Source organism: Aplysia californica, unplaced genomic scaffold, assembly GCF_000002075.1.
Source record: "Aplysia californica isolate F4 #8 unplaced genomic scaffold, AplCal3.0 scaffold00526, whole genome shotgun sequence".
Classification (NCBI taxonomy): domain Eukaryota; kingdom Metazoa; phylum Mollusca; class Gastropoda; order Aplysiida; family Aplysiidae; genus Aplysia; species Aplysia californica.
Window position 1 is genome coordinate 166832 of NW_004797796.1, and position 22212 is coordinate 189043.

At 39.5% G+C, this 22212-nt stretch overlaps 1 protein-coding gene across 1 annotated transcript; it reads right to left on the bottom strand.

Moving 5' to 3' along the window:
- Positions 1-2831: 2831 nt before the first annotated feature.
- Positions 2832-20679, bottom strand: LOC101861978 (E3 ubiquitin-protein ligase ZNF598). Its single transcript, XM_005106324.3, has 6 exons — positions 20240-20679; positions 13130-13372; positions 12253-12464; positions 9749-9978; positions 8926-9007; positions 2832-7648 (listed from the first exon to the last, which is right to left on the bottom strand). The coding sequence occupies exons 1-6, from the start codon at positions 20420-20422 to the stop codon at positions 5695-5697; spliced, it is 2904 nt and encodes a 967-aa protein (XP_005106381.1). The 5' UTR covers positions 20423-20679; the 3' UTR covers positions 2832-5694.
- Between the last annotated feature and the right edge of the window lie 1533 nt (positions 20680-22212).

The window sequence follows — 22212 nt, forward strand, 5'->3', positions numbered from 1 at the left end:
ACATCGAACTGTGAACTCTTCCTTGACCATTGCAGCAGTTGTCTCTACTCCCGAATTTGCGGGACAGGCTGAATTTTAATTTGTGTGTTCACAACGTAATGGTGTGTAACGACAAAGGCGGTAAGGGAGGGGGAAACTCGGTCAGAGATGGAAAGCTGTAAGTTTTCGACACGTAAAGGGGAGGGGCAACTGGATAAGCGTAGATCTTGAGACTCATGATAGGATAATAAGTGAAAATGGCACGCCTCATGCCACTATGCGCTGTGATAGGTCATCAAGGTTAACCATTCTTTGCTCGCCATATGTCATAAGCCCACCAAGGGGTCACCTCAGTTCATTTTAGAGTGGAGGGAGACCATTTTACCGATTGTGAGCCTCAACTGTACTCAACATGGGTCACCGTAGATTCTTCCCTGGGTTCGTCGGTTTACATCCTGGTTCGCCTAAGATCCCGCATTTCCTTGCTCCCGAGCACCGGGATCTTAGGCGGAGACTACAGTAATACATTAGTAGTACTCACACCAAAAAAGTAGAACACCGCCGTTATAATATATATGGAGTGAACAACAAAGTGGCAGTGGTACTTTTATCCTTTTTATCTTCAAAAGAAGTCCTTTACTGAACAGTTAAAGGACAGCAATATATATAATTATATATATATATACACACACCTTGTTTCAAAAAAGGAAAATAAGCATCAATATCTTAGCAAAACTGTACTTCTACATTTACAGTATAAACAAAATTATTGAGATGGGGAAGAACCACCGAACTAAGGCACACAAAAAGGGGAAATAAGGATTGAAAAAGTGCAGAAATGAAGTTAAAAAACTGCCACCACTAAAGAAACAAATTAAGATTATAACAGTACAAAATCTTTGGCAAAAAATATTTTATGACAAAAAGATCTGATTTATGGTGACGGGAGAGGATAAAAAGGAAAATTAAAGTCCAAATAGTAGTAAGCCCGAAACAAAGTTTATTTGTATCAAAATTGTCACTGTCATAAGTCAAGAAAAAATGGGAACTCAAATTTAAGATTCTTTTTTTTTTTGGGGGGGGGGGGTGTCATCCTGTACACAGTAATGCAGGGTGTAACCAAGTCAACTAGATCAGAAAGCACTGAATAATCTACACAGCATTGCTTCACACTTAAATGAACTGCCATAATTATTTAGCAGTCAAAAGGATGTTTTATAACGTTATATTGCATTCAAGTTCTACATCGACAATTTTACATTAAAATAAAAAGTTTCACCATTTCAGGCAACACTCTTCTATTGAAACTACAAAAAGTATGGCTTATCAGACTTATCCATCTTTTTGTTCCATCAATACAATAGCCTCAAACCTTGGGCACTGTGTCCTAGCACATTTTGATATTTTCCTCAATTAAGATATCAATGATATGGTGAAAGAAAAGAAAATAATACAAGTAGTGTTCCTCTTCAACCCCTTAACCATCAGTCACACTATCATAAAAGAAAGACGTCTCATGAAGCCTGAATCATGCAATAAATAATAATAACAATACAATGTATTTATACATGGTAGCTGAGTGCATATGCCCACATGGAAGTAGGCTCAACACACTTTCCATTTTATTACCACCTTGACATACTCCATAACATTTCAAAACATTCTCTGCTTCCTGAAAATATGTGAAGCAGCGTGATGAAATCAGGCACTCGTCAAAATAATGAATTTAGAGAAATCGGCATTTATTTACTGCCGGTTTTGCATTTTTTTTTCAAAATATTATTTTTGGGTTTAACACCTCTTATATATCTATTGAAAAACAAATTTCTGTGAAGATTTCAATGAAAAAAGTCGATAAAAGGCACAAAAATGTAAATTATGTTTCCAAGGTCTCTCAAGCTATGCAATATACCAGACTTTGGCCTCCATTTTCTCGCTAATTTTACATCTGAAACAAGGCGACCCCCACCTCCTTCAGTTACAGATATCTCAACTTCTATTCAAGATATAGAGTAATTTTTTTTTATCACAAACAAGACAAATGAACAAGCTTTATAATGGTACCAATAACTTCATATACCTAAAAATTGACGAGTGCCTGATTCCACCACGTCGTAACAGTTTTCAAAGGGGGAGAATACAAGTATTTTTTTCCATTGAAAAATTCTCAATAAATGGTTCCTTTGGCGTCCTCTTGACATAAACCTTTTTTTTTAGTTTTAGTAGAAGTTTTACAGGGATCACAACTGTTTAAGGTCATGTGAGCGCCAAGGGGTGGATGTCAACAGAGAAGTCCTTACAGAGAATCAGACTTACTCTGCTCACCTCTCTAGCTTCAACAGCACAAAGTCTGCTTTGACTATCAAGGCACCCTGGAAATAGCGGGTCACAAGAGTGTGACAAATATACAAAAGAAGTAGAGGAAAATGACGATAGTAAGGAAAAGGGGGGAAAAAACATGCTCAGTTTCCTGTTGTAGTTCAGGCAGAGTTATGAGCATGACGTTGTTGGATCAGCCCATTTACAATTCTACTGTGCATTAGAACGAGAAATGTCCCCCCCTTTGGGAATGGCCTAAAGACACTTCAGTCAGTGCCACAGCCCTAGGGGGTACATAAACCTTGTTTAACCTTGATATAAGAGACATGATTACTTTGTCCCCTATCCTCCAAGACTGTGAAATAAAAAAGGACTGATTTGGGGGCAAATGGACTACGGTGCATGTTAATCTATTCCTGTATAATCCCCTCCCTCTTTTTCTTTGCACTGGCCATCAGTAAACTACTCGTTGCTGTCTTTAACAGTCATCACAATATCCATATTGAAAAAAAACACACAAAAAACATAGATCATATCACACAATGAGTTTTCTTAGTTACAAGATTCACTGACATCATGTCAGATTAAAATCAAATAACAGCCAAATAAAAAACTTAAGCAAACATCCTGTAACACAAAAGAATAGGAGAGTGCTATTTATAAAAAAACAGGAGGAACCAAACACTAAAAAAACAAAAACAAGAAACAAGACAACTAAAAAATGTTTAAAATAAAGTTCTAAAATAAAAACACTATTAGAATCTAGTATTAGTGTAGTTTCATTTGCTCTCTTAAATACTTAGTTGCCCATAGTTCAAGTAAGACAACATTGACCACAAACAAAACAGTTCAACTTTTCCATATCTACAAAGGGATACAGAAATATAAATCTAAAAAAGCAAAAATACCCTACAGGCTAAACCATTGGTTAGAAATAGAAACAAACAAAAACAAAGCCAACACATATTTTCTGAACCTACAATCAAATCTGGATTTAAATTTTATTGAAATATCTCTGCATCCCTGGCAAAACCAAGAAATTACCCAAAAAAAACATCACTCTCCAAACCCAGGTCCACAAAAACTTTGAAGCTTGGTTTGAATATAATATAAGTGACCAACTCAACTCCTGACTGGTTTAGATTCAAACTGAATGACTAGTGTTAACAAAAATTACACGTATTAAGAAAATTATGCAAAAACTTTCCATCCCTGACTTTGAGTACAGTCTTGTACACTATTACTATTAAAATCCTTAATTGCGGTATATAATATGCTACACGCGTTTCCCAAAAACAAAACAGCAAAAAAGGAGCATAAGGCAGAATGCCAGCAAACAAATATTGCTCTAAAACAGGAAGGCCCATAGTAAGATGGCTACTCCACCCACAGCACATCATCTGACTCTAGGATACAGTGTAGGTGTACATAACAGGAAAGGAACATGGTACATGTGTACTTATTACAGGTGGCTACGGTCCATTCAGCCAAATACAATTAATTTGCCAACTTTAGAGGGGTCCAACTTCTGGACCAATAGCTTAAAATCTTGCTTAAGGTCACTTGCAGGATGGATTTGCTCCAGTGTTCACGCATACCAAAACTGCTTGCTTTAGAGAGATTTGACCAGCCTGAGTTGACTTGTTTGAGAGCAAACAGACATACTGTACCGTGCCAAAACCATAAAGTTTCTGCAGTCATGCTCTATAAAAAATACATTCTTGTTCCAATAAGTGCGAGTCACAGGATGCACTTTAGGATTAGATTACTCTTAACTATGAGCTATAGCTAGTTCACTTTCATTTGACAGCGTTACAAAAATTCTAGCTCATTTATTTATTAATTTACGTATGCCCACGATACCTTGCATGGCACTTCTGCAGGCCAGCGACCAAAAAAAAATTTTTTTTCTTTTAAATCTTGATTCAGTAATGAAAGTTTTTCTCTAAAAACCGCTCTTTGGATGCAAACACAAGGTCACTACAATAAATGACTTACAGTAACCTAGCCTTCAAATTGCTCTTTTTGAGACAGCAACACCACCCTGCCCCCACATTTAAGTGTCAGTGCCAGCTTAAAGATTTCATCCCCCAGCTGTCTAGATGTCTCCTCGTACTCCATGTGTCTGGAAAATTACTCATCCCATCTCTTGAATCGTATTTCTTAGGCGAACGTTAGAGTGTGGTGTTGACGAAAATGTTTCAGTGTACGCTGTAAATCTCATATTATTTTTTTTCTTGCTTTAGGCTTACATCAAAGAAAACATGTCGGAACCTTAGTTTGAGATGACCTTTATGAATGGGCTTTTCGATTCTGTTGGTCATCCAACTTTAAGCCTTGTATGCACAGATCTGAGAAGATTAAACAGGGCGATTTCATTATGTCTTGTTTAAACCACTGTCAGACGAAAGTGAACAAGCTAGTCTTTTTTTTTCCCCAATTTTTCCATTTATTTTTGTCTTCATTCTTTTCATTGAAATTTACTTGATTCAATATTCTAGATTTCTAGATTTCAGTTACAAATCAAGACAGGGGCCATCCCTGCTCTGGTATAAAAAAGAAATACGCTGAAATGAAAGAAACAGACTGCATATGTCTGACTGATTTCGTTGCACAAAAGCAATTATTTGTTTGAGACAAGGATCACCTTCCCTACCGGAAGTAAGACTATTAGTATGGCAATGTGAAATTGCAAGAACTATACATCCCAACCCTGACAAACAAAATGATTCTTTTAGCTCCGGTTCAGTATCACTGTGTCCATCACTTGCTCTGCACTCTGTTTTAAAGCTGATGTGAAAAAAAATATATATTTCATCAGAGATGCTCTATATTATTACTTTTCTTTAAATAAACTGCAACACATAACTCAAATAAAGAGGAGGCTCTAGTCTAGGGTAATTTTACTTCAGTATGTTGGCTTACATTATCATTTTTAATCTCTTGTGAAATAAGAACAATTCATGCAATTGTTGAGAAGCACTGAGCTTAAAGAAAAGCAGTTTTAAAAATCTGTACACTGGGAAGGAATCATGAGTAAGCAGAACACTGTCCAACAACTTAGGGACACACCTGAGAAAGACAACAAACACTACAGTAAAACATCTTCCTTTCTAATCTATAACGAAAAACTAGTCAATATTTTTCAATTGGATCAGGCTTAAAAACAAAAGTGACACGTAAGACAAGTATCAGAGCAGGATGTCAGCTGAACTATACATTTCTTTCACATGTGTTCCTAAACTCCGCTTGGTAACAGTTTGCCCTCTTTGATTGCAAATGATCTCCGATATGAAGTCACATTAGTAGTAGGCTACTCTCCTATATGTCTGCAGCAAATATAAATATAAAAAATCTCAAATCTTCCATTTTACAACAGTTTCTTGATCTAGCCTTTTATTTTGCTTTAATCCATGCTCCCTTTACCGCCGTTCTTTCTGCTCCATTATTATTGGCTCCAAAATCTGACTTAGAACCAATGCCTCCGAGAGAGGGAAAGTCAGAGGGATTGATGCCGTGCACCTGCTGATGATGAGCAACATCTTGAGCCAACACAATCTGACCACATGTCGGACAGTCGCGGAGACTACAAGAAGAGCCACTTTGATTGGCAGCCTGGTGAATATCAAAAAGTTCACGTTGTCGTGCAACATCTGGTAGAAGAGCGATGAGCTCGGGGAAAACATTGTCAAAATCCGTGCTACCCATGAGGAGCTGGCAGCTGCAGTAATAGTCTGAGGCCTCCAGAAAGCCTTGACGAAACTCTCCCGACAAGGCTCTAAAATTTGAGAAACCATCCTCAACCGTTGCCAAGATGGAGCGAATGTCCTGGACCAGTTGCATGTTTCGAGATTTGAAGTTTGGGGGCTCCATGTACACAGCAGTGGGAAGAAAGCCCGGAGGAGGAGCGGCCACTGACCTGCCAGCAGAAGGGAGGGGGACAGAGAAACCTGGTGGGGCAGAGAGTGTTGATGTCTTGGAGGCAGCAGCAGCAGGCGGGTCCGAGTGGAAGCCAGGAGGTGGTTTGGGGTGCTGCACTGATGTGGACATAGCGTGGAGGGATGGGAAGTTGTCCACTGCACTTTCCTGTGGATTCTCATTAGACTCCTTAGCCTTCTCAACTTTACTGGTGCCATCATTTGATGCCTGCCCACCTGAGGGTAGAACTTCAACAGGGGGGTTATCGAACCAATCAGTTTTCAGTGGTTTTTTCGATGAAGATGGGATTTTTTTGGAGGTTTTGTCAGAGCTGCCATCACTACCCTTGCCATTTTGCTTGACACCAACAGATGCAGTAGGTCCATTTTGAAGAAGGCCAAGGGCAATGTCATTCAAAGAGGCACTAGGATCCTCCACGCAAGCTACACTACTGGAAGGCCCTGGCGTTTTATCTGCATTTTTCTTCTTTTTTTTCTTTTTCTTCTCTCCCGATGCGCCTCCTCCTCCACTTTCTCCTTTGTCAAGTCTGGTTGGGAGCTCTGGAAAATCATGCGATCCATTTGTCAACTTGGGTTCCACTGACAAATGAGCTACACCATTCACCAATTTTTTAGAAGAATCTCCAATACGATTATCATTAATAACAGGGTACTCGTCTGAGGGCGTGCAGTAGTTACTTGGTAATTCAAAGCTTTCGTCAAATTTTTTAGATTTTGGAGTCGGTTTCTTTTTATTATTATTTTGTGGTTTTGACCACTCAGAAAACAAGTTGTTTCTAACATTTTGATTTCTGTTGACTCCCCCCAGGGTTGGAAATTCATTTACATCGTTGATAGTCTTATCAGAAATGGGTTTGTATCGGGAGCTTTTGTTAGAAATTTGAGCAGTTTGCGTTGTACTCCCACCAGGTACAGTAGCATGAGAAGGTTTGTTGATCCAGTTGACAGTATTTACATTTGGTGTTGGATTGCCAGAGGAAGGACGTGAGCCACCCAGGGCAGGATAATCCTCCTCCGAATTTTTAGGGGCTGATGCAGACCATCTATCCCGTGACACAGAGGGAACTGAACCAAGTGAGACAGGTTTCGACTCTTTCTTTACGGGGACTGCAGGCTTCACCTCATTCTGGAAATTCATCACAGATGCATAAGCTTTGTTAGGTGGCTGCTGGCCCACTTTCCCCCCTTTAGAAGTACTGGAGAGTGTGGGGAAGTCCTCTTCCCGTGACCGAGGTGTTGCAAACTTAGAGGGAGGTGGTCTGGCCATGGAGGCCGGGACTGGAGCTCCGCTCAGAGAGGGGAAGTCGTGTACTGGATCAGGAACACGTTCCTGGACCGGGGGTCTGGCTTCTGACATTGACTCCTTGGATGCTTCAATGGCACGCTGGAGATCCTCGTCATCCCTTTCCCTCCTAAAGAAGAGAAACAAAACAATCGATTTGAACTCAGTTAGAGCGAGATTATGTTCACATACTGCAGACCATACAATTCCACAGACTGGACAAACACGCTAAAAAAACAAACCATCTCAACAGTAGTCTTAAGTGCATGCTAAAAGGATAATAGGCCAACTGTCAAAATTGCTCTAGCACCCATCTGTTTGAGACAATCATCTATGAATGATTACTTCCTATTTCTCCCCTAGCATTTTTATAAAAACAATAATGAAACTGTCCAAGACAATCACTTTTCTCCTTGACAATGGGTGACCATCGTAGACAATTTTGACTGTACTAACATATGAACAGATTGCAGGAGAAACAATCGGAAGATTTATAGTTGGAAAATCAAGAAATTATTATGAAACTTAGGAATAAGAAATGTTATAATAAAATATGGTAAAAAGAGAACTCACAAAGTAAACTACAATTGTTAGTAATGGTGGAACCATTTACTCCCACCTTCCTCACCTTTAAGTTACAAGTTTGTGGAACAAAGCAAAGTCTTGAGATGCATTGGGCCCGTAACTTTAACACCTATCTGGCATTTATTGCACCTTTATGTTGGAAATCTGGCTGGGCTTAGTCTTACTGCAAGTGAATATACTGACTTCTCACTAACACATGCAACACTATAGTGCTGTCAAAAAATCGTGGCGCCACTTATCCTCAAATATCTCTCTAACAGGGGAAATCGATATCGCCCATACTTTGCACAGCAGTTTATCTCAATTTGGCCTAACTCTATCATATTTTTCCACAACAATTGAGGATATATTAATAAACTTTTCTTCATAAATTTAAATAAAATACTATAAATCTTTCACACGGAAAATGGAAATGTTCACACCACTTCCCACTTCTAACACACATCTTGCAGACGCATACGGCACTTTTAAGTGGAAAACCTGTTGCAGGGAATTAATTTTATAGTGACACTTTTTTTGCACTTAAAGTTCTCAAAACAAGCGTTCAATACATAAAGTCATGATTTTTTTAAAATTACGGACTTGCTTTTAAAAGCGATATTGCCCTGGCTGTAAACCTTTTAAAATTTGCGGAAACCAACCACTGGTATTTTTTTATAAGTATTTATAAAAGAATTTTCTAGAATACAGCTAAATGGGGAGAGTGAATATGGCAAAGCAGACATGTAAGTTCTTTCCACCCAACTATGAACACTAATATTTCTAGTCTAGTCTTCATTAAAGTCGCTACTTTAACCAGATCCTCAGAAGTATGAAACTCACCTTCTGTTGTACCTGTCACCTCCCCGTCTTCCGCCATTACCAGATCGGGAATCCTCGTAATCATTGCTCGTAATGCCGGCACCTAATATTTAAGGAGACAGAGAAAAAAAAGGAATATAAGTTCAACACAGACCACTTGTGATAGTGATATAAACTAATATAATCATGCAACCACAAATAGTGGAGCTCATTCCTTTTCATATAAATAAAAAACCAGAGGTGATAACAATATGCACTTGACAACATACTAAGAACCAATTTACAATAAACAAATTATAAAAATTTATAAAACTAATGATCCATAATTTCTTGCTGGAAATTTAACTTCTGTCATTGCTGCTCATTTATACAAAACCTGCTCTTGACTGGCAAAAAGTGAACTTACTGACATCAGATTCCAATTCCACTATTTGGTGAACAAAAGTTATTTTCACTCATCTTTCTTGTGTCAATTTATAGACTTCCATTTTCTCTGGGCATTTCCAGGTCTCCAGTGATTTTTTTTAAATTTCAAGGCATATTTGGAGTTCTTATGGTCCCTAAGATGCCCGGGGCCTGGATGTCATCCTGCTATCAAATTATATCTTCTAATCACAAAATTAACTCTCAAAATATAAAGGAGCCCCAATTAAGGGAAAGTTCGAGAACAACCATCGTCGAGAAAAAGTGAAAGGTGAATGACAGTGCAATGGGTCAAACAGGAATCAAAGCTGCATGTCCCCACCACAACTGGCTAGTCAAGGCAAATTTTGTGCGTCGTGCAAGCTGTCAGAGGATAACAATCGATGTATATAATAGGAGCACTTTAACAGTGACCCCTCACCTCTTCCATGTGCCTGTCTCCGGGGGGCTAACTGGAAATCTAGCTCAATGGTCCTGGCCTCCCGCACTTGCGCTTTTGACAAGTTCTTATTGTGCTCAGATGCCTTGTGAGCCTTTAGGTCAATATCCGACACAAAGGCGTGAGTGAAGCGGGTTGTTGGATTGCCACACTCGTCCTCCGTGCACAAGAAGTGAGACTCAGAAAAATGCTTCATGAGGTCGGGATACTGACTGAAAGATTACAAAATAAGAACATCTGAGAAAAAGTCAGTACAATCAAACTTAATTATGGACATGTTTCTTGTAAATATATATCAATTCCTTTTAACAGACTACAAATTCATTGAAAACTATAACTAAAATGAGACTGTATAAAACATAAGATTTTTTCAGCAGCACTTTAGCTACTTTTTAATTTGCTTTCGATGTGACAAACTCCTGCATAATACCATTCCACAACCATCACAGACGATTTTTAAAAGTAAAAGACAAGACTTTGACATATATAACCATCAGCATGGATGTAAATTTGAAAAAAATAGCACCTCCACTTATACATCGAGTTTATTTCCCAACATAACAAAGAAAAAAAAAATCGAGGAAATTAGTGCTCAACTTTTGTCCTGCGTCTGTGCTGATATGCAAATTTTATCAGTAACCTATTATGTCGGACGTTTCAGGTGGGCTGCCGGGGTCACTTAGCGTGTACAGTTAGGGTACAGAGAGCGGCACTGGAAACGTGTGTTTTTGCCATGAATTTGATGAATACTGAGGAGATGTGTTAATCGATGATGAAAATAAAAATAACACTTTATCTTTAATAGCTTTCTATGTATAAAGTGTTTCGAACACATGAACAACCCCCTCCCATAAGCTGATAAGACATTATGAGTAGTTACGCCCATTCGAATAACCTTTTTAGACGCTCTTGTTGTTACAAATGATCTGAGGTTCAAAAGGAAGTAATTACAGTATTATCCGCTTATATCGAAGAGTATTTGATGTCCATATATAAAAATGTCGATAAATGAAAATATAAAGCCAAAGAGGAAAAAACAAGGGGAGGTTAGCGGTTACACAACTACACAGTGAAACTAAAGAGATTGGGGGGGTTCGAGTTACGGCACCAAAGACCGAGCAGTGCGAGGGGCAAACTACACACCAACGCAAACTTTGTTGTAGCATCCTTGTTAAGGCCTGCTTATGGCCGCTTGCTGGGGAAAATGGAAAGGCGAGGCACTGACTCATTGACCGTGGCACTTTCCAGAGACAGACTGAGAATAGGATGAGGAAGAAGAGTGAGTGATCAGGAGTGGAGGTAGGGAGGTGATGCCCAGCGCACGAGACGCTCATGTCTGTGAGGCACTGTACTGTGTTGGAGACTACACTCTGTAGGCCCTACATGACCTACTAAAGCCTGGTGTGTCGAATAGGCTACTTGGCGAGTGTGCGAACTTAATGAAGAACTAATGCATTGACCGTTAGCGTCGCTTTTCCCCCATTTATGTTCGTGGGCTTCGCCAGGTACCTAAGAAGCATGCGGATAAGGCAGAGTGGGCCGAAAAAAAAGTCGATATAAGAGAAAGTGTTTAGTGAAGATATTGAAGGAATAATTTTGTAATTGGAAAATATGTCGATACGTCAAAATGTCGATACATTGGCTGTCGATATAAGTGGATTATACTGTAGGTCAATCTCCGAATGCTTTGCTCTCAAATTGTTCTTTTTACCAGCACAATGGTATTAAAAACTAACAAATAAGCTCATTTTTATCAGGTAATATCATTTTATATAAAATCAAGCTCAATTGAAAGACTTTGTACAGAAAAATGGAAGTCTTGTTTCCAGGCTATCCTTTCGAGCACCTCATGTCTAAGCAGATCAATTTGTTCTAATTTCATTGGACAAACATCTAGAGCGACCAACTTGGCGTGTTTTGAAAGAGAGGTTATGCCTTCGTCAGGAACCAACGCTGGTGGTTCTAGAAATATGCCACAAACACACACAAACTCAAGCAGACTGACGCACACACACTTGAACTGCGGGAATAAGGGACACGGTCATTACGCGGATGATGCTCTGCGTGTGTGCGCTGAGCCAGGGCCGGACTGACGCGGGACTGGGCCGAAGGCGAGGTGCCTAAATAAGGTATGCTTATCGGGGAACATAAACCCAGCTCCCAAAGGACCAAGGTTAACTCTTTATCTCCGGCTCACAGACAGAACCTCTGTACCGGTGAGCAGGCGCATTCCTTTACGAGGACTTAACATCAAATTACTTTCCTGAAATTGCCGAAAACCTGTCTCTTTTATAGAAGTTCATTCATTAGATAAAGAACTATCAAAATAAGTTCACTTGTTTTGATTAAATTACTCACTTAGCAACTTCTTTGTCATTTTTAGATTTAGTACGAAAGGAGGTGCCCGGCATAGATAAAGAGATAAGAATTCATTCATGATTACCATTTGGCAGCTTTTCTGCAAAAAGGATTTTGGTGGCACTTACTCATAATAAGTATTTGAACAGTGCTGGTCACAGAAATGACAGAAGTAGTGATCCTTCCTCAAATGCTTTAACAGTTCATCCTTATCATTATAGCGAGTGTCACAGAATTCACACAAAGGATGGCCTTTGTAAGATTTGTCATCGGGATCACCAACTCGTCGATGAAGAGCAAGATCTTTACGAGAGTAGAACTTGCGTTCAAATGGGAAAATCTGGAAGAAATAAATGTTATAATGATTTTAGTGATAAGTGATTAAATCTCAAAGATCTAAGAAACAAGATAAACACAGGTTTCCCCCCAAATAAATTAAAGAGCCCCCATCATAAACAACCAAAATCTGAGGGACAAACGTTGGCAAAACAATAGTACAAACTTTCTTATACAGTGGCCTTATTCTCCATCTTATCTGATAGGACGAAAAATAAATCTTATTGCCCAGTTGCCGGAACACGGTGTTTCAACACACACACACACGCACACGCACACACACACACATATGCTTGCTCCTCTCTTTCACATACATCTGAATACAAAGTATAATATGACTATAGCGGCACCCGCTAACCTTACCGGAATCCCCTTTTTTTCCCTTGGTAAACTCAATTCCTTATGCTTGAATATAGCAGGGCAAGGAAAGTCCCCAACTCGGATACAGCGGGAGAGATCGAGTGAGCTCTAGCTAGGATGGGGAAGGGGGGCTGTAGGCGGGCTCTAAACAGGCAGTCATGTATTTTAAATCACTGCAGTCCATATTTTATCATGAAGAAAGTATGATCAATTTTTGTGTGACAGCATGGTTATACAACATTCACAATGCAGGAGTGAATACTAGTGATACAGATAAATATTTTTTGATGATTAAGATTAATAATATACCTTGATGTGAGAAACACAAAGATCACAAGCAAACAGTTGATGCTCTCTTCTCATATGGGTTTGAAGCTGATTGAACGACTTGTCAGCATTGCGGTTGCGACACAGTTTGCATCGATACACCAACAGTTCCAAATATCTTTCCTCAACCTCTTCATCCTCAAAGAAAATCTTGAACTTGCGATTGGGAATGCACTCCCTCAATGTTATGTTCTTGAATAAACTTCTTTCATATACAAACGCAACCTGGAAAACAAATTACAAGGAATATTTATTATGCAGCCATACTTTTTTCAAACAAAGTTTGCTTTAATAATAGTAATAATATAATAATAATAAAAAATATAATAATAATAATAACAATAATAATAGTCATCGTAATAACAGTAATAATAACAAATGCATTTATGTGTGTCATGATGCAGTGGAATCAGGCGCTTATCAACTTTTCGGAATATGGAGTTATTGATATCATCTTCTATTCAAAAAGAATGATCCGTAAATTGCCCACTACTTGACCCTGAAGAATCCAACATACAAAAGCGTTGACATTTTTCAAATACATATGAGAACTTTGGACTTACATTAAGCCTAGCAAAGACAAAAGTTCTCTTCCAGCCTGTCCCTGGTGATGTCCAGAACCTCTCTCCTAAAATCAAATTCTATATCATACTGAAATGCTCGCATTGATGCAGAAATAGCTTTAGGAGTGAATAAAGCTAGTGCATCCTTTGGAAGACTCAGAGCAGGGGTTTGGGACTGCAGCGGCATTCGCACAGAAACAAAGTTGTAAATCTACAATGCTGGGGTCCTCCCGACCCTGTTGTATTGTGCTGAGACCTGGATGGTGTACCAAAGCCAAGCAAAGAAGTTTAATTATTTTCATATGAAATGCCGTGGGAGAATTTTTGACATTACACGATAAAATACCAGACATCAAAGTTCTGAAAAGGGTAAATGCAGAGAGTCTCTTTTCTAAGCTCACAAGGACTCAACTTGCTGGGCTGGCCATGTTGTAAGAATGCCTGACCTCAGAATCTCAAACGCAGCATTTTATTCTGAACCGTCCTTAGGGAAGAGCAAGGTTGGCACACCAAAAAAAAGTACCCTGAAAATGTCTCTGAAGGACTTCAATATGGGAGAGACTAGCTCCTGACAGACCCAGCTGGAAAGCAGCAGTTACAGAGGGCAGCAAATCATATGAGGCTTCACAAATAAGAAATGCTGAAACTAAGAGAGAAGCCCGCAAGCTGCATACATCCACAAGTGCAAGAGTAACTTTTAAATGTTCAAAATGTGGCAAACTTTTCTCTGCCAGAGCTGGGCTCATCGGCCACAGCAGAACTCACAAGTCATCTTAATCTTTAATTCTTGTCTTCTACTTTTTCTATGTTGCTGGAGAAACATTCTCTTCCGCGAATGCATTGATCATCATCAGACATTGACGGACAACCTACTACTATTATAAATTAAAGTTTCTATTCAAAATAGAAAGGGGGGGGGGGTGTTCATCAAAAGCAAGACAACTGAACAATCTACAGGTTGACATAAAGTAAATAACTCTGTACTGTTATATATCCAAAAATTGATGAGCACCTGATTTCACCATGTGATAATTATGTGTGTTTAATCACACTGAGGGTCAAGTTCAGTGATATTCAATCTTGTATCTTTAGAACGTTAAAGCAAAAACATTCAAATCTGAAGCAAACAAACATCATCATCATTCCAATATCATTATAACACTTTGTATGCCTACGAACATACTGGCTGAATTTAGGATGAGAAAGCTGTCAGCAACGAGAAAAGAAAAATTTAAAAAACAGGCTTTCTGTACTTTCAGATCCAATTATAACCTGTGTCATGTTCAAACCATGCTTCTAGTTTCAGTTCTAATTTCAGTACCAGTCGAAGGCCAATTTTTTGCTAACTGCAGCTGATAGCTGATTTTCAGCAGCCCTGTTCGATCAACGCTGTTTATTCAATGAAAATTATACACAAGTACATTCCCCTGATCGGCTCCAGGAAGAATAATTTCTGCCAATCAGAATAAAGAAAGAAAGGCAACAGTTTAGTTGAAGGTCTACTGTTATGTTTCTGGTTTCGTTGACAGCCTGCTGCTGGACTAGTTGAAGTTTATACAGGCTTGGGACTTGTGACAAGGATCACATTACATTTTTACCTTTGCTTATAAATATTGGCTTGGGACTGTCATTTGCTACAGACAAACTTCACTATACCCCCTACCCCCACCCAACCAGCCCCCCTTACCACCAGGTTTTGCCAATGTACGAAAAGGAACGCCTTAACATTAACTTGCACCTTTATACCACCATCCACCAATTGTCTTCAAATTGTACGCCCCTTGTTAAACTGATGTAAATTTGCCCCACTGTACCGCCAGCAAATTAGCTGTCAGAGGTACACACAAAACACGGTGCATGGCACTCACTTGGTGGCTTCTTGATAATCTCTTTCCTACACACGTCTCTGCGAGTTCAGCCTATTTTTAGTAAGCCTATTTGTCCCCGATTTGCTCCTGATTTGCACTGTGTGAAAATACTATCATTATTCTATCATCGCGGTTTTTCGCGGCCGCGAATTTCGAAGCTAACGCAAATTACCGCAAATTTTTCAGAAATATTTTCCTTCTTTTGAGCTATTCTCTAACTCAAATTTCACATCAGGCCCTTGGAAGTCTGCCAGATTGGTTTCCCTTCGTTCTGAACTTCATTCACAGTCTAGATCTCTATTCTAATCCTATTTTTATGCTATTATTTTTACCGCTGACACTGGTCACGGCGTCACTTTTCGCCCGATTCTGTTACTTTTAGTTAGCGTGACTCAGCAGCCCGCCGGAGCTCCCCGGCTCGGGGTCACGGGGTTAATGAGCCCTGAAGCGACTTTGCCGGTGTCGGTCAGGAAGTTCGCATTTTTGACTATGTTTAAAACGATATAACTTCTTCCCCATCCCACATAGCAAACCATTACGCGGATGTACTAAAAGCTCAATGTCTTGAGATTTATTCTGCGTTAGAATGGTTAATTTCTGTGCCTTAGTTTTTGTTCTAGAAAAGTGTTTGTAGAGTACCCAATTTGTTCTATTTTAGTTACAAACTTATGAATAAATGATTGTTAATTTAAAAAAGGCTCGACAGATCTCTCCAAAATCTGTGTTAAACTGACTACGAATATCATGTCTTTTACCATGAGAAATCTTAAATCTGCGCGAGTAGTAATAGTCAAGTTATAAGAGAAGAAAGATGAAAATCTGCATTTTTTAACTAAAGACGATCAGCGTTAGCTCTTATTTTACTATTAAACAGGAGAAAGTTACTGTGTGTTTGTTCATGAATCATGCTGTGTCTGAGGCAGCCTGCATTGCATACAACTAAAAAGATATAATATAAGCGATTTTAAAAAACACAAACGTGTAAATACATGGGTAGAGATAAACTTCTAGTATGGAATAAAAATAATGACAGCTAAAACATTCATTTTTAGTTTTTGTGTAGGAAATATGCGGACACAATTATTAATATAAAGAAATCAGTCACATTGTCAGTTATTGCAAATGGTCATAGAAACGAAAAAAAAGCTAGAAAAGTCTGGTGCTGATTCAGTGTCCCTGGAAAGCTAGAAATTATTCTTTTAACCCAATTACGAGAAGTCATCCCTATTATTCAGTCAACTTACAAAACCTAGGCTTAGTGTTTTAAGAAAAGTAAGGAATTTCTAGAGTGTAACAGATGCTGTTCGTGTATTAGATCTACGTTGAAGATGTATTCTAGCACTAAAATCGATTTATACTTTTCATAGAGAAATTTCATGGTAACTTTTATAAACTTTTGAGAAAATGTGCGAATATTCACGATTATATTAGACACATAAAGTTGTATTTGGAGGAATTACTTCATAGCGAATTGTGTGCCCAATGGATAAAATTGCAAAATTACAGCCTTCTATTACATGTGCAGATACCATATTTTCTGAGTATCTGCACCAATCTTATGTCGTTCATGTTCCAAAAGTTCGTCAGATTTTGACGAGGCCATTTTTTTATATTGATTTTTTTTCATTCACGCTAGTCCCCAAAAAATTACAATTTAGCATTGCCGACTCCAGCTCGTCTAACGAAATAACCAGACAAGTTACAACGTCCGTTCTTTTTTTAGTCTCAAGAGCAGAAATGCGTGCTTTGGGTGCACTATATGAGAATACCATAAATACAAGGATACACCTAAAATTGTACGTTGAAAAGTACCAAAAATTAAGTCGGCCCAGACAGAGTGGCGACAGGAGGCTGACCCCCGTGACCCCGACGTGATAAGGCGCCCGGCAGGGAACCCCCCCCCCGACAACTAAAATTCCACTGCCGGTGCGCTGTGTGGTACACAGTTGCAGCGTTAGCCGTAGCAACTGTAGCGTCTTGTTTTTCGTAATTTTCTTTCTGGCGTGATCGCTCAAGCGTGACTGCAATAACAATGGAAACATTTATGAAGAGCCAATCTGGTTGACATGTAACAACACACCAACGGCATGCCGAGTTCACTGGGTAGACGCACGTAAATGGGGGCAAGCTGTTTTGTAGCCCTTGCAACTTTTGACTCTCATGGTGTGTCTTTTCTAGAGGCGTCAAGGCATTTCTCTGAGGGACTGGATCAGAATTTGAGGATGGACCTTCAAGTCATATTGTGTCAACCATTTTGTGCAGTCAACTAGAAGCTTCAGAAGTATTTGACAACGTTGAGACTCTTGATTTGCCTGGCCTGAAAGAAGTGCAGCTACAGAAGCCATGAGATATATAAAGAATCTCTTGGTCCAAAAGCAGTGAAGGCATCAGCTAACAGTCCAGACCTCAATCCTATTGAAACAGTTGTGGGCTGAGCTTGGTCGGAGAGTTCAGGAGAACCACTCTTTGCCCACCAACCGACAGCAGCTGCTTGGATGGCTGCAACAAAAATGAAACAACATTCCCCAGGCCTTTCTGGCACGCCTGATTAGCTCTATGCGCCAGCAGTGCCTTGACTGCCTTGCCGTGAATGGTGGGCACACATGCTTAGACTGACAATTCCATTGACATTCACAAACAAACTGGTCATTTTCTTTGATATTGCTGAGACTTTTTGAGACCCTTTCTTTTGTGATTTTTTATTTTGAGGGTGGGTCCCTTTTGAGCGCTGGGAATTATGCATTTCGGTTTCGATTGTGATGAAATTTCTTTTTTGCACTTATTGATTGATGAATTAAATGTATCTCAAAGAAGGAATAATTTGATTTACTGGTTTTTATTAATATTTTCCTACGCTTTTCCAAGTGGTCCTTAACTTTTTGTGAAGACTGTATTGTGAGGACTCACAATCAATATTTGAAAGGTCTGAAGTGACTCGAAGACTGATGAGTATCAGGTTTTTTTAAAAGTATGTCTACAGGGTCCTTGACACATAATAGCCTCCTAGCAGAACCTTTGACCTGAATTCACTTAAAGTTCAGCTTAAGCTTGTAACCGAAATTGGTTGCTACTCATTTTTCCCCTTCACATGGCTATCGCGCAAGATGGATCTAGATGAGTCAAGACTGGCCACAATTTGTCTCTAGGTGCTATCCCGTTCTATCATCAGCCCCGCTGTCCAACTTGATGCTGAAAATAGTTCCCTCTATCATTTGCAGGAGTTGCAACTTACTTGTTACCCATACACACTTTACCACTTCCAAATTCTTTGACGAAACGACATCGCAAAATAAAGCAATCTGCCAACTCACACACCAAAGCTGTAGCTCGTTGGGTGGAGGAGCCCCACGTAGTTTCTTGAAAATAGTCCCTGACTGATCACTTGCTGTAGCAACTCATCACTAAACAAATTACCTTTACCCCAGCGTCTATCAAATGACACCACAAAATAAAAAGGCAATCCACCTATCCACAGACTGCAATTGTTGATGCCACCGCTTTTTTTGTCTAATTATATGCCCCCAGTGTTGTCATTACCAGATGATTACCGTGGCAAATCTGACTGAACTTACACTATGCCTAGATCGCAGAAGACCATATAGTAGACAAGTCTGACTGACGGTAGACCGCTGTAGCGCAGTAAACCTTCAACTAAACCAGCATCAAAAGAACCATGGGTAAATTCTGTACATGATAGAGTTGTGCAAGTGTCTTTTAGTATAGCCTTACAGCGGGTGGCGGGTGGGTTTCGTCAACTGAGATGAGACTAAGAAATTGGACCGTTATGGCTATTATACAGAATGGGTTTATGAAATAAAAACAAAAAGGGGAACTTGAAATGATTTTGACGTTGGTACAGCGGTGCTGAATCAATTCACTTACCACATTAATTTTGACCCAATAGATACTTTCTCCTACCTCTAAACAAAGGGGAAAAAATAGCTGGCATGCATTCTTCACTGCTCATATGTAAAGGATCAGTAAACTTAAGAGAATTCAGACTTTTGAGATGAGTCAATGATTGCAAATTAGGAATAGGCCTCCTAAAGATCGTGAAGGAGTTCCGCAGAGGGCCCGCCGACCAACAACACACAAAAGACGGCATATTTCAAGGGGGCGTACCCTAACCCTCTAACTCTTGTTACATCTTGTAGCCTATAGTTTGCTCAATGGACCTTGTCACGATAAGTGCCTACCCTCTGGGGAAATCCTCTCTACAGTCTACAGATCTAGATTTAGATCTAGATCTAGTGTTGATCTAATATAATAAACAGCTGGGTATCTAAAGAACTGCGCACCGACTGTTTCACAAGCGAGCTGCTTCTTGTAGTGTCCGGTTTGATAGTTTAAGTGATGCCTCCAAAGCTTAGCTTAATTATGTGAAGTGGAGGGCCGTACACATAGCCTCGATGCTAATCTATGCGCACAGGAGGGCTGTAGGGTAGGCATAGAATAGATAGCCACAAGGCTAGACATAGATCTAGAATCTAGATCTAGATTCTAGATCTAGACATCTAGATCTAGATAGATCTAGATCTAGAGACAGCTATCTAGAATCTAGATCTATGCGTACATCTACGGCACGGTCAACGTAGGACAGAGCCACTTCGACTTCGTTAAATAAAAAAAAAATTTAAGTTAATAAAAGTTGGAAAGGTTACCTGGGGCATCAAACTGCGGCAAATAGGGCAGTCATTCTGTTCGCATAAAACTCTCATTCTCGTTGAGCATCGGTAACAAACAGGATGATCACAAGGACCAATGGCAAAAACTTCGTATGGGTCGTGGCACACAGGACAGGCGATGTCAACACTTTCAGAACGTTCCACTTTTCCAGTCGACATTTTTCAAGTCAAGATTCAAGATACTCTGCTCTCTAAACTTAAATAGTACACACGATAAAATAATACCCTACAAGGCTCTGAATTCCTCGGCGTTTCTTGTCAGTCAGTAAATTTATTTCCACGGCTAACTTCAGTGTCCAAGAATGATTACGTGTATCCGAACTTCCACTTTCAGTTTTATGACGTGACCCTCTATCCTATCATTCTTTTCCCCACTGTGGTGCAATCGACACAACCGGAAGCTGAACGTCATCTGCCTAAAAATAGAAAACATTGCTAAAAATACATTTTCGCTCTGAATCCACTCTGTTCGTGTTGATAGCCAAAGTGGTTCTTCTTTTATAGCCTTGACAAGCAACCGTCTTGGTATACACGTTCATATTTTATATAATATAATTATAATAATATCTCTAATTTATTCTAGTCTTACATGTAACCTATGACTATGGGATTTCTGAGAACATAAAATCTGAACGTAGAAATTGAATGGAAATCCGTGATCGTCGATGTCTGTTTCAGATCATTGTGGTGTTTCCTCTGTTTTGCTTTTGTTTTATTGTGTGTGGGGGTTTTTAAAGTCTGTTTTGTTTAATGCTGCTGTTGTTGTTTCAGGGGAGGCGGTCATAAATGATTAGAGGGGAAATGGGGAAGGATAATTTGGAAAGAGACAGAATAAGACAAATTTGAGAGATGATGGGGCCGGAGGGGGGGGGGGGGGGGGGTTCTTGGTTTATCTTTAAACGCCAGGCCCCATAAATTATAGGTCATTTTATTCAGAACTGTTGGCTTTCATTTTGTTTAGTTTTGTTTTTATTTTTATTTTAGTAAGGAGTTGGAGTCCACAGTCTTCTTTTTTGGCTAGCCACTTTTACATTCTCGCATGCCATGCTTTCTTCTCATGCAGCTCGCACTCTAGGTGCGTCGCACTGAAACTGAAAATAGATCTACGTGTTTTCCAGCTGAAAACTTTTTCATAGCCACTTTCAGATGAAATAAAACTAAAATCTTGATCAACACCATAAAACACTCAAATAATATAAGCACAACGCCATCCTTGAAATGAGAGAAGTGTAGAAATGATAAACCCAAACGAAAATATATTCATGCACATCCAAGCGCAATGATAGCAATGTAAGAGACTGAGAAACTGACCACTCTTTTAGACTATATAACACACAAATAACACACTATACAATACCGGATCTACACAATGAGAAAGCTCTTTTAGCTCATTTGTTTATCGCTGCTTTTCACATTGATCGTTGTCCACCTCACTCAGACTCACTGCAAATGTAACCGGCCTTCAATGGTAGAGCCATCTGTACGTATTTCGCGGTCTGATCTAAGATAGCCTGGGCGGAAGGGCAATGGGTAGATCTAGGCGTCATCCTTCACCTCAAGCCCCTCGCATGGACGTAGGCCTAGGTGTAGGCCAAGGAGTTTACAATTCTAAACTCCTTGGTGTAGTCCTACTGTTCTGAAGCCAACACGTCATAAGTCAATAGTGCACCGAAATTTATTACATGATTTGTAACTCGATCTAAGCAAAACCTTTGTTTTCCCCCCACCCACCCTCTTACACTTTAACGTTGCTATTTCAATATTAAATCCTTTTAGTCAATGGCGTACGTTTTGCTTTGCTATATCTCCGTATTGATGCTTGTTTGTTTATTTGTCTGTTTGCTTGTAGCCTTGTTCAGGGGCGAATGCTGACCTGTTTGACAGGGTAATCAAAGTGAAATGGGACCAGATATGGCCTGTAGTAGATATCACACAAGAATCTTACTCGA

What these genes read in the sequence shown, in the direction of transcription:
- LOC101861978 (XM_005106324.3), bottom strand. Translation starts at nt 20,422, where the DNA reads ATGTCGACTGGAAAAGTGGAACGTTCTGAAAGTGTTGACATCGCCTGT. An exon ending in TTTGTGTTTCTCACATCAAG is followed by an intron (nt 12,465 to 13,129) that starts GTATATTATTAA and finishes TATTTCTTCCAG; the next exon opens with ATTTTCCCATTTGAACGCAA. An exon ending in GGTGACAGGTACAACAGAAG is followed by an intron (nt 7,649 to 8,925) that starts GTGAGTTTCATA and finishes TCTCTTCTTTAG; the next exon opens with GAGGGAAAGGGATGACGAGG.